Raw genomic sequence first — 13,703 nt, 5'->3', positions numbered from 1 at the left:
GCACTAGTATATAACTTGAAAAGTGACTTCAAAGATAAGACAATGGACTTAAACACTTCTTTTCCTATCTTGTTAGTTTGGCGCAGAACTCAGCTGATTGAAGAAAACAGAGTGTGTGTGTGTGTGAGAGAGAATCATAAGCCATGGCCGCGTTGATGATGGTTGGTGCCACTGCTACAGTTACTCCCTGGGCGAAGGTGGTTGCTCCACCCATCATTCTCCATCACCATCGAAGAATCACCGCCACCTGCTTCCTCCGAAGAGCTTTCTCACTCAAAGCTTCTTCTCTCTCTCATCAACACCAAGAACCTTCACCCGTTCGCGTCCGTTTCGCGCCTTCTCCTACCGGTAACCTCCACGTTGGCGGCGCCAGAACTGCACTCTTCAATTACTTGTTCGCAAGGTCCCTTTTTCTTATCTTTTTCTGGATAAATTTTTGTTTTTAATTTTTATTTTTTAAGTTTATCGTCTTCTATTGGTTTTTGGGTTTGGTTAGGTTTCTTTTGTTCCTATCCAGCATTTCGTAATATTTAATCTATATCCACTTCGATATCTGCATATTTTAATGGTGAAAGAAGTTAGAAGTTAGAAATGTGACATCAATATACCAAAGCTGAAAATTGTTTCAGGATTTTTTTAATCTTGGAAGAAGTTAGAAATGTGAATTTATATTAGTTTCAATTGTCAGTGTGTCTCAAAACTATCAAACAAAGTTTAAGTCACATTGCTAATTTAAGCTCAGGAAAAAAGAGGGGGTGGGATAACCCACTCAAATTTCTGGTGCAAATGTGGAAAAATCGTTTAAGGAGTTTTTTGTTTTGTAGTAATTGTGTTTTGAATTTCTCCTCTTCTTAATGCAATTCTTTTTCAGTATAAAAAAGGTAGTTGTGTTTTGGAAGTTTTGATTGGATTTGACTTGAAACTTGCTATAATTTTTCTGATGTTTTGTGCTTTTATGAATTGCAATTTCAGGTCCAAAGGTGGGACATTTGTGTTGAGAATTGAGGATACTGACTTGGAGAGGTCTACCAAGGAATCTGAGGAAGCCCTTCTTCGAGATCTTTCATGGCTTGGCCTTGGATGGGATGAAGGTATTTATGCTGCCTTTCATTTTTTGTTTTGTCATCTGAAAATTTCTATTTTTCATTTTAATTTGCAATTCGATAAGATTTGTTCATGATTAATTTCTATGATTGTAATGTGGTGGACTTGTCAGGCCCTGGTGTTGGTGGGGATTATGGTCCATATAGGCAATCCGAGAGGAACTCTTTGTACAAACAATATGCTGAGAAACTCCTCGAATCTGGCCAGGTTTATCGATGCTTTTGTTCTAATGAGGTATTTATCCCCACAAGCTCTAGATGACCCGTACTTGACATAGCTGAGGGAAATGTGATGTACACTTTCCTGCCCTTGTTCATTAAGTGAGGACTTGGCCATATGCTTTAAAATGTTTGTTATGTGAAATTTTCCTTTCAATGGGCATTTTCTGTCTCTACAATAAGAAACAGGACTTCTTGAATTGTAAAATTAGATAGTTTTGTTATTACTTCGGTTCAAATTCAAAATATGGTTCATGGGGTGGGGAAGGTTCAAATGCATTTGTGCTTCTTCCCATGTTAAGTGACTTGATTGATTGTTGAAAGAAGAGTTGGTGGCAATTAAATGGCTTTGGTGTTATTGATTCACTTCATGTCATTCTTCTGCTGTATTTTCATAAGTCATAAGTTGTTTTGTTTCCATGATCATGATCTTTAGTTCACCTTTGAAAATTGCATTGACGAGGGTCTCATAGTTTTTGGGGATATATACCATTTAGAAAGAAATACAAATACTAAATTATGAGGCTGCACCATTGGAGTTTGCTCATCATTTACTCTACTAATTTTGAAGAATTCATGTCTTTGATTGAAATTGTTTTAAGGTTAGTTCTTGACCCATATTTATTTTGACAGGAACTAGAGAAAATGAAGGAGGTTGCCAAATTAAAGCAACTGCCTCCAGTGTACACAGGTAAATGGGCCAATGCAACAAATGAGGAAGTAGAAGAAGAGCTGACAAAGGGAACTCCTTATACATATCGGTTTCGTGTCCCCAAAGGAAATTTAAAAATTAATGACATAATACGTGGCGAAGTGAGTTCTTACTGCCATTTCTAGATTTTACTTTATTTAATTTAATGGTATGATGGATGATTTCCTACCCCATGTGATAAAGATAACGCACTTCACAGGCGTCTTTAGTATATGCATTGTAAACTTGGTCTCCAGAAGTCAGCCGATATCTTGAAAGTATTTTCATCTCAGAAACAACTATTAATGATCCCTTTAGAAACAGCAGAATGATACACCTTCATGAAATTAAAACCTTATTCTGTTAATAAACATTTGAAAATTTGTCAGTCAGTAATGAAACAATGTAAAGTGAACAATATTTCTTTTAAATAACATAGACTTCCTATTAACTTCTTTTGGTAGTGTCTTGAAGGTTAGTTGGAGCTTGGATACGCTTGGAGATTTTGTGATAATGAGGAGTAATGGTCAGCCTGTTTACAACTTTTGTGTAACAGTGGATGATGCAACCATGGCTATTTCCCATGTTATAAGGTAGTGATTATAATTTCATAGTCAGTATTCTTGAATATTATTCACTAATTCTGTTTATTTGCAACTCAGAGCAGAGGAGCATTTACCAAACACTCTAAGGCAGGCATTAATATATAAGGTAAAAGTATATACTATATATACATATTTTGTTCTAGCATTATTCTTTCCCTTAAAAAAATTTCATTGAGTCGAACCAAAAGTGAAAATCTGAGTTCAATTGAGAACATATCGTTAGTGTAAGTTGGTATTTATTTTGGGAATGAGCTGACATAGATTATGTTGAAGAAATGGAGTTATGTTAGAATTGTGAAATTTGATGTTCTGAGGGAATAGATAGACCAAGCCAGTGAGGAAATTTTGGAGCTTGGAAAATTGGAATATTTGGAAAGCAAACAGTGATCTAGGGTATAACAGACTGCTTTTAGTCAGATAACATCATTTAATGATGGTGCCAATGGTGGCAAAACTGGTTATGTGATAAAGGTAAATATGCCTTGATCCACAATCAAGGATCCTCCTTTTTTTCCTCCCTTGTTTATAAATGCTTGATCCATGATACATGATAGACATGATAGGGCTAAATGACGTTATTTGGTTCATGTAGCCGACCCCACCTAGTGGGATAAGACTTTGTTGTTTTGTTGTTTAATGAAATAAATGAGCACACTGTATCTGGTTCTCTGCCTTAGAACCAGTAATGAGAGAATTTATGATTGATGTCAAACCCTAGAGAGAATGTTCACTACTCTGAGGAAGATAGATATCAACACACGGAGAACCCGTCCCTCCCCTCCCCTCCCCTCCCCCCCCCCCCCCAAAAAAAAAGAAACAACCAATATCGCTTACTAATCCCCTCGTTGCTTTATTACAGACATTACTTGTTCTAATTAACTGATTTTCTTGTCACTGTTCATGAATGTGTTTGCAGGCTTTAGGTTTTCCCATGCCTTATTTTGCACATGTTTCCTTGATTTTGGCTCCTGATCGGAGTAAATTATCAAAACGACATGGTGCAACATCAGTGGGTCAGGTGAGATTGATTCTTCTTCATTTACACAATGTATTTGTCATAGAAGTTATGATTTGCGTTCTCACTTGATCCCCCCTCCCCTCTCTCTCTTCTATTAATATCATGTTTCACCCCAATATGTACTAGTAAAGCTTCTCTTACATGGATAATTAGTCCAAACTCTAATACCTGCTGTCTCACAGTTCAGGGAGATGGGATACCTACCTGAAGCAATGGTGAATTACCTTGCATTATTAGGCTGGGGTGATGGAACTGAAAATGAGTTTTTCACCCTTAATCAACTCGGTTAGTGGTTTTTTGTTTTTAATTCCACTATTGTAGTACTGTAAAGACAGTATGCTATTGAGAGTTGAGACTGATTGCTTACCAAACAGGAATTTATTTGAACATGTCTTTACGGGTATCTTTTTTTTTTTTTTGTCTAACAGTTGAAAAATTCACTATTGAACGTGTTAACAAAAGTGGTGCTGTTTTTGATTCCACGAAGTTAAGGTAACTTTTGTTTTGATTTGCTTTGTATTTTGAGATGAGATGAAAACTTACGGTTGCTAATTTTATGTTCTGAATGTCAAGTTCCTGTTTTCTTACTCAAAGGATATACATGGTGTTTTATATGCATATAGTTGTTGAATGCATTATTAGTTAGTTTATTCATATTGGGAATTTTGAGTTATATATTTCTTACTCCTAAAAAACATTGTTGCTAAAAGTATATAATAAATATCTATTTAGGTTTCTTAAATTTATTCCTTTATTCAGGTGGATGAATGGTCAGCATTTAAGGGCACGGCCATCACAGGAAGTGGCCCAACTTATTGGAGACCACTGGAAGGCATCTGGCTTACTCACAGTATCAACAGGGCCGTTTGTTGATGTGAGATTTGATTCCATATGTTCTTGATTCAGTCTCATTCTAAGTAGAATTCTATTTAATCATTTTCCGAGGCACTTGAATTTATTTAGTATGATTTTGTTGTGTCTTAAACCATTAGACTCAAGTAAATTAACTATCTAATTGATATGTGGTTGACTAACAGGAGGCAATTGAGCTACTTAAGGATGGAATTGACTTGATACCTGATGCAGATACGGCGCTTTCTAACTTGCTTTCTTATCCAATACATTCTACTTTACAAAGGTATAGCCTAATAATGTATATGATATGACTTCTTCTTTAGTGAATCTAGCTTTGCTAATATTTAAGGTCAACATCCTACACCTAATCGACGTTGTCTATAAATTATATCTATTTTTTAGATGTAAAGTATGATGCATAGATTAAGATTCCTGATTGCAACTTTGTACATGTTGCTGGCAGCCATGAAGCAGAATCAGTCATACAAGACAATCTCTCCAATTTTTTTGTCAGCCTGTTGGCTGCCTATGATAATGGTGAGCTGGTAGCTGCACTTGAAGAAGGCCATGATGGTTGGAAAAAGTGGGTGAAAGGATTCGGTAAATCCCTTAAGCGCAAGGTAAGCTGAATTGAATACATATTTGTATAAATAAAAGGATGAAGTTAGAGGAATAGCTCTTCATGAGAGAGATAAACTACTTCGGGTTATTGGATCTTATATCAGTTGACAGGATTAAAACATAAAATCATGTGATTTTACCTTTTAAATTGTGCCATATACGTATAGTTCTACGGATCACATTTACTTATCTAACTCTTGAAATAAATATCAATGCTAAAATAAAGGTTTTTCTTAATGTTCCAGGGGAAATCTCTTTTCATGCCTCTCCGACTTCTGTTGACTGGAAAACTCCATGGACCGGATATGGGAGCTAGTGTGGTATTGCTCTATAAAGCTGGAACTACTAGCATTGTTGCTCCTGAAGCTGGCTTTGTGACACTCGATGAAAGATTTAAAATACTTCGGCAGATTGACTGGGAAACATTGTCTAAGGATCATCCTGTCAAAGAGACTGCTGGTTCTGTATCTAACTGAGAACTTAGTTCTGAGGTCTGTTTAACTAATAACACCATGGTTTCCTTTATTCATTTTCGTTTTTGCAAGTTAGTTTTTGTTATTTTATCTCTATATATTCTCTAGTTAGAACATATCTACGATCATTTCCTAGATATCTTCCGGTTTTTGTTGAAACATGTTCCATTTATTTCCAAATCATGAATATTTACGAGTAGGTAATTGTTGGTATTTATTAGTTAAAAGTCTAAACGTCAAATCTTGCAGTTGAAAAACTTGATTTAGTTTTATTAAATATAATATTCTATACACATATCCTATTTTTTTGCAAAATTTTCTTGTTCTGTACCCTATGTATTGTACTCATGCCTATGCAAGGTAGGATTCGACCAAGCTAGATGTGTATTGTTGGATTAACCTTAGGTTAACATGGTCTGATATCCAGTATGAGTGAGATGGAAATTTTTCTTCGTTCCTGTTGCTCATGGAATTTTTTCTACATGGTGTTAACGTACAGGAGAGATTAAACTTGAAGCGACACGAGTAACCTGATGGTAGATTTAGATCAATTGAGGGAATGAGATGATTCAGATTGTTTCATAAAACAGGAGTTAGTTAGGAAGGGCTTATGACTATTGGTTCTTCTGCAGGTCATCTGGTTTTTGCTTTTATTGCTTCTGTTTATTTAAGGAGATGCAAATACATGTCTTTTGTTTCCTTTTTGTTTTCTCTTTTTTTAACGATTATTACCAATATTGGTGTGAAATTTTCTAAGTGGTTTTAAGAATTTGCTTGTTATTTTGATATGTTAAACTGAATTGATTGAGTTCTCTAATTATGAAATAATGATTCTACCAGACTACCTACTAATACTATAATAATAATTGGTGCTTTGAAGCCTTCCAAAGTTAGCCAAGTCAATGAAAACGTCTTTCTTCTTTGCTAGATATCTTACATGGCTTTGTTGGGAAATTTTTTTTGATATTTTAACCATGATGGAGGGTTTCCTTTAAGGAATAAAGTGATCTATTGTCATTGTAGCTGTTTATTGTGGGAATGTAAATTTAGGTGTAACTGTGTAAGAGTGGGGAACGTTTGCTGGCTTGAAAACTAGTATCATAGCTTGTTTAAGAAAGCCAAAGTATTAGAACTTATTTCAGTAAAATTGTTTGTGTATAATTGTTTGTGTATAAATTATCTTAAGAGTTAAGAGTGATTTGTTGAGTACATTGGCTCAACAGTTGTTTTAAGCTAATCAAATTTGTTTAAATAGTACAAAACTGTTCTTTTTTAATATAAAATATTAAAAATGGTATAGAAGGTAGGGGTATGCAAGATTCCGTCTCGTCCATGTTCAAAATATATTTTGGTGGCTTTGGGTTTGTAACGTGTTATTTTTATTCAATGTCATTTTGGACTTAGATTTGGGTTGTGCTTTGAATGGTTTATTTTATAACCAAGTTTGATTGATTTAGTGGTTAATTTTCTAGTCCGTTTAAACAAGTGTCGAGGGTTCGAATTTCGTCTTGTGTATATAATAACTCATTGGTCAACGACAAACTTTTAAATGAAGCTCTGAATCGCAATGGATTAGTCTTTAATCTGCTGGGTTGAGCATACCGTAAAAAAAAAAAAAAACTAAAACGGTAAATTAGCAAAATGATATTTGAAAGTTCATAGCACTTACTTCAAAAGATATGACTGACAAGGGAAAGATTTAAGTGTGATAAAAATAATTATTTTTTAAAAAGTAGTAACGAGTTTTATATTTGACAAAATATTTGTATATTTGATTTGAATTTTTATGGAAATGTTTAGATAAGTATTTAAGATGTATGTAAAAAATTGAAGCAAAATTTAATTACTAATTTTTCTATTTTTATAAAAAGTTCGTCCATTTATGAAAAAAAATCTATTTAATGTAAAATCATTAAATTTAAAACATTAAAAATATTTTATTTTTTAATTATATTTGTAATTAATAATTATAGTTGGGACTTGGGGTCAGGGTGTTTAACATATTTTTGTAATTAATAATTATAGTTGGGACTTGGGGTCAGGGTGTTTAACATATTTTTACAGGTCTTTATGTTGAGTTTCCTGCTATGACACTAAAGATATGGATAACCCACTTGTATGATATTATTGTCTGTTGGAAAGAATGCCATGGTTATTGGTTAGCACTTATCCCGGACATGTTATTCCAACTGCTGTTTTTCCACTAGCGGGAATGTAGAATTATAATTTGGTATTAGAATAGTGTTTTTAAACTTTCAACTGAAATTATTGGAGACAAGAATACCATTATAGACAAATAAAGGTGACGCAAGTAAGGCAAATGCTAGATGATATGAAAAAATGAGACGGTATTCTCTCACATACTCAAATTATATTTGTTGTATTATTTTATTATTATGGTTAATATCACCTCAAATTAATATAAATTATTTTTGTTATTATTAATACTGTCATGGTTATTATTATTATCAGGCGTGCTACACATACAAGCCTTTTTAGCTTACAAGTTCTACAAGTTGGCCCAATCCCAACAAAAACAACGCGCACCATACTTCCCACACTCGAGCGTAAAAATCACGCGCGTTACTCAACTGTTTCGTTTTTCTAAAGCGCGCTCATTATGAAAGACTCTTCCTCTTCTTCCTCAATCAATACCTAATCCCTCGAGATTCAAGCCACGTTCGAAACCAAACAAAGCTCTGAAGAAACCGTCCAACTCCTCACGAAAAGTAGAAGAAATCAAGAAGAAAACATACAAATCTCCATCAAAAAGCACAAAAAAGAACGAACAAACATTATTCAAGGTACTGTTTCATTTTTCTTCTAGGTTTTTCACATTTCTGTTTCTGATTTCGAAATCGAAGCATTATATCGTCGTATTTCTCTCTCTGTTTCACTGTTCTTGGTTTAGATCTCATATTACTGTTCTGATGAAACTCTTCAAGTCGTTTACGTACTTCTAGTGAAATGATTTTTGGATGTAACATATAAACTCTGTTTTGTGCATGCTTGGATGTTTTTATAGTAGGTTTGTATACATATAAACTCTGTGTGGTGCATTTCTGGGTGTATATGTCGGACTTTGAATGTGACTGGTGCTTCTAGTGGCATTTTGAACTTAAATATCATTCTAAACTCATATAATGTCATGTAATCCAAAAAAAGTATATATATATTAAGAGTATTGAAGTGTAACTGGTACTGTTCTAATTGTGCTTGACCTTGTAGTGTCATTTTATGCATGTTTTGTTTGGGTGTATGTGGTTGGTATTTGGGTGTACGTGACTGGTATTTGGGTGTATTTTTTATCTATTGACAGTATTTCTTTTTTCTTGCAGTAAAAATGATAACCAAGAACCAAGGTGGAAAAAAAATACAATGTAAGCGCATATATATATCTTAGAACAAGTCAATTTTTTCTAATACAAATATAGGTTATTTAAATGACTCTAATTTTGCTTTATTTATAGCAAACCAAAGATTTGAAGTGTGTAACACCCTACCACACAGAGCTTTACACTTAGGATATATTGCAGGGTGATCAAACCTAGTAAGATTACGAAGGAGAGCACTACACTTTCACCAAGTTTTCAAAATTCATGAATCATTCATTCATATCACAACAAGATCAAGCTTGCCTCAGAAGGGACAAATTCATGTGCGTTAGGAATGAAATTCAGAGTATGATCAAACCGTTGCTCAGGAATAAATCCAAGATAGCATCTTGAAACAACTTCTAAAAGAAATGATGGATTAGGTCACGAAGATCTATTGACACAAAGCCTGTGGTAAAAATTGTTTCGAACATTTGAAATAATCCAATGATATGTGAGGAATTTTAAATTTAGCCGTTATAAGTTAAGAAATTATTATATATGCGCATTCAAGTCATCAGTAAAGCCTGGCACCTTTAGCTCGAAGTCCTCATCTCCGTTATAAGCTAAAACTAATTGCGACATCCCAATATCATAATAAGCAATTAAATTTAGATTAGCAATTTCATGATTACCTCCACCTGGTGATTACGCCCGATCAGCGTCCTGAGTTCTCCTGAAGGGACAGTCCCTGGAGATATGACCTGGCATCCCGCACTTGTAACACAGTCCTAAACCCTTTCGGCACGGCCCATTTGGGTGGAAACTTCCACACCTTTGGCACCTCATATCTTCTGAGTAATTAGTTACTTGCTTCCCTCTATCATTCCTCCGGTGGCTACCACTCCTCTTAAACTCTTGGCCCCTCGATGCAAAGTTTTTGCCCTGATCTCTCCTAACAAAGGCTTGATGGTCAACCTTATCCAAAGCCGTTTTTCTCACACAATCCTCAGCAACTCGACTCTTATTTACCAATTCAGAGAAAGTTCGAATCTCCATTGGCCCAACTGAGCTTAGAATGTCACTCCAGAGTCCTCCTTCATATTTGATATATTTTCACTCCTCAAAGTCTCCCGGAGCACCCTGACAGATTCGAAAAAATTGGCACAGTTCTTCAAATTTATTTATATACTCCGCAACAGACATGTGACCCTGTTTTAACTGCAGCAGCTCAAGCTCCTTAGCGTTTCTAACTGAATTAGGAAAGTATTTTCTGTAGAACTCAGTTCGAAACACACCCCAAGATATCAGCGCCATCCAATTGTAGAATACGCCGTGTCCCTTGCCACCAGTATTGGGCTTCACCCTGTAATTGGTAGGTCACAAACTCCACCCATTGTTCCTCGGGAACCTGTAAACTCCATTTTAGTGAATAATTAGTCAATAACTTAGTTTTTAATAAAGAAAATTAGAAATACGAATATTATATTAAATTAGAATAGAGCTCATCGAAACCAGAATTTTGACACTAATTTTGAAGAAAACGGTCCAAGATTGGACCGAACGGGTCGAACCGGACCCAAATCGGGCTCGTGGGCCCAATCGGCCCAGCTCATTTAAGTTATCATGGTTCCCTTTCTTCCTCATTTCAGCAAAACGCTGAAAGTCACCAAACAGGGGAGAAGAAGGAAGAAAAAGGTCGTTTACGGTAAACTTCAACTTGCTGTAACTCTTCCGTCCGAACTCCGATCGCCGCATCGTTTGCGGCCACGCGATCACCGCGTCGAGCTCTACATTTCTACCGGAACAATTTCATAGGTAATCTGCTTATTCACCCTCAGTCTCTTTTTCCCCAATTTTTGGAAAAATTAAGTAGAGATATTGAATTTCATTACTCTTTGATGTTTTAGGATCTAATTAGCTTGAGGAAAACGTTTAGCTTGGGTAAGGTGAGGATACCATAATTCTATTTTAATTTTACTGAATTTATGTTTTGAGTATTAAATTGGGTATGTATGTGTTATAAATGTGTATTAGGTTGTGAATAAATAATTGGAGTTTGAAATTGTGGACGTTGGAATTTTGGTGGAGGCTGAGCATTAATATTTTGATTGAGCTTTGTGGCTGTGCTTGTGTTGGGTAAATTGCTTTGGTCGCTACGTGGGAATCGGCCAAGGTATGGTTTAGGTTTCTTGCATTTAATATATAATGTCCTATGAAAACTTAGGCTAGATGACCATAGGATAAGCTGAAATGCACGAAACTGTACAATGCTTAGTATTCTTGATATCTATGATGTGATTTGGTTATGTAATGGAGGTCATTATTATATTGACATTTCAATGCAATATGAGTAAGTTGGTGATTTTAGGTTTACAAGCATAGTAAATGAAGGCATGATGGATTTGTTGAAATGTATAATATTGATGGATGGTGGTTGATAAAATGGTGTAAAGTTTTGTTGAGTTTTGTTATTGGAATATAGTGTTGGGATTGGCAAGTTTAGTAAGGAATGGAATGAAGATTTTGGAATGTAAATGAGGTTTAAGAGGTTTTGTAAAAGTTGGTTTTTGGCCGAACTTCAGCGAGGCATAACTTGGCTTCCGGACCCTCAATTTGTTTCCAACTTGTTTTAAAGTGAAAATTGGTTCCGTGAAATTTATGCCGTTCAAAGAACGGAAGAAAAACGATTTAAAACGATCAAGTTATGCTCGTCGGAAGTTTTGGAGTGTAATATGTAATTATGCAGGTGATATTTCCATGTTTATGCAGCTCTCTGGTTGATCTAATTTTTTTGGAAAGACGCACGTCCACGCATACGCGTGGCACGCAATTTGACTGTGCGTACGCGAAAAGTCCTATGCGTATGCATAATGAGCCAGCATGCATGACTCACGCATACGCGTGACATGAGGTACTCACCTACGCATACGCATGACAAGGGGACGCGCGCGCGAGCTATATTTTTACACTCCCACGCACACGCGTGAACCACGTGTACGCGTAGCCCCTATTTCAGCAAACATGGTTTTCAGAATTTTAAACCGCACTTCAAGCTTCTAAACCTCTATTTTCATTCTTTTAGTCATTAATAATAGTATTAAACCTGATAATCAGATGAAGTTAGGAAATGGGGATAACTTGGAGATGAAGTAAAGCTGAAAAGTCATGAACCAATTATGAAATGTTACAGATGATCATATATGATACTTGACTTGATAATCAAATGAATGATCATGTATAATACTTGGCTTGAATGATTAAATGATCTGAGATACAAGATTCCCTGGATAAAGTACCGTGGCTTGCCACCACGTGTACCAGATTGAAAACTCGATATTCTGTTGACCCTACGACGCAAGGGTGACCGGGCACTTATAAATTCCCGAGAATGTTAACCCCCATTGAGCAATATTGATTATTAAAGAAAAAGCTATGTATAAACTCTAGGGGATGCACGTCGAGGGACAGTCTAAGGTTTTCAGACTTGTCGGGTTGGCTATATAACCGACAGATGAGCCTCATCAGCCATAGGACAGGCATGCATCATATGCATACTACTTGAATTACTTGTTTGTGCATTAACTGGGTGTGCCTAAGTGTACTTGCCTTGTTAAATGTATATTTGTTACTTGCAGTATTGTAACCTTCTTGTGCTTGTCTTTATCTGTTTATTTGTCTGTGAAATTCTTATGGAGATAGAGGTATTGAGGAATGCAGTATGGGATTTAGATTTAAGATTATGTTAAGTTAGGCTTAGATATTCTTAGAAAATCACCTTTTATGGCTTCTGTCTAATACTTTAAGCTTTATAATCTGAGTGTCGGCGTTCTAGGATTGCCTCTGGCATTCCCAGAACCTTATATATTATGTGTATGACACCTTTACCATACTGAGAATCTCTGGTTCTCACTCCATACTATGTTGTTGTTTTTCAAATGCAGGTTGTGAGTCATCTCGTTAGGCGTCTAAACTTCTGAAGTGAAGTGGTTACCGGGTTATTTTGTTGTACAGTGATATATATATATATATATATATATATATATATATATGTGTGTGTGTGTGTGTGTGTACTTAGCTTTCTCTCTGCATAACTTGTTCTTTTTTATCCTCTTAGAGGTTTATGGAGAGACAAAATTTTATTTATGTACATTTGGATTTTGGATATGTATATATGTATGTGTACATATTCTCCGGCCAGCCTTGGCTTCGCGGGCTGAGTTAGGAGCTTGTTACTTTGTATCTTTGACCCTTTGTTCCTGTTTTTTATTACTTTATACTTAACAGCTATAGCTTTCTTAGTATGTAAGATAACTCGTTTCTCGAGCAATGCACTTTTATTTCGCGATTTTTACTTCCTCTATTCTTCAAGGCTCCTAGTGTATTATAATCTTTCTGCTATTATATGTACACATTTTATTTTAGAGGTCGTAATACCACACCACCTCTGTTTTATGGCTTAAGGGTAAAGCTCAGTGTGGTAGGGTGTTACAGAACCTGCTGAGCTTGCAAGGCCCGCTCCATTGCTTGGAGCCAGTTATCAGCTTCAGTAGGGTTTGTGGTCCCTCTGAAGGTCGGGGGATGCACCTTCAGAAAAGTGGCTAATGTCATCGGCCCATCATTCCCGTTTTCGCCATTTCCATTATTAGCTTGATTTCCTAAGGCAGCAGTTGTGGCCTGCATAGCCGCAGCCATGTTCTCCAGATCAGCCATGAAGTTTGCGGGGTTGTCCGGATTCGTCTCGTGTTCCTCATTTCGGTTCCTACTTCCCCCTTGCCTGTGACCGCGTCCACGAGTTTCCATC

General features: G+C 35.8%; 1 protein-coding gene across 1 annotated transcript; it reads left to right on the top strand.

The window, feature by feature from the left end:
- Positions 1-6,424, top strand: LOC112776291 (glutamate--tRNA ligase, chloroplastic/mitochondrial). Its single transcript, XM_025820388.2, has 14 exons — positions 1-403; positions 973-1,091; positions 1,217-1,338; positions 1,956-2,135; positions 2,488-2,606; positions 2,676-2,724; positions 3,535-3,636; positions 3,819-3,921; positions 4,065-4,128; positions 4,396-4,510; positions 4,674-4,774; positions 4,955-5,111; positions 5,358-5,603; positions 6,085-6,424. Exons 1-13 carry the CDS (start codon positions 144-146, stop codon positions 5,586-5,588), a joined length of 1,722 nt encoding a protein of 573 aa, XP_025676173.1. The 5' UTR covers positions 1-143; the 3' UTR covers positions 5,589-5,603; positions 6,085-6,424.
- The last annotated feature ends 7,279 nt before the right edge of the window (positions 6,425-13,703 follow it).

This window comes from Arachis hypogaea, chromosome 19 (assembly GCF_003086295.3).
Source record: "Arachis hypogaea cultivar Tifrunner chromosome 19, arahy.Tifrunner.gnm2.J5K5, whole genome shotgun sequence".
NCBI classification, from domain to species: Eukaryota; Viridiplantae; Streptophyta; class Magnoliopsida; order Fabales; family Fabaceae; genus Arachis; species Arachis hypogaea.
Note: the sequence above shows the minus strand (reverse complement) of the source record. Positions and strands in the feature narration are given on the sequence as shown.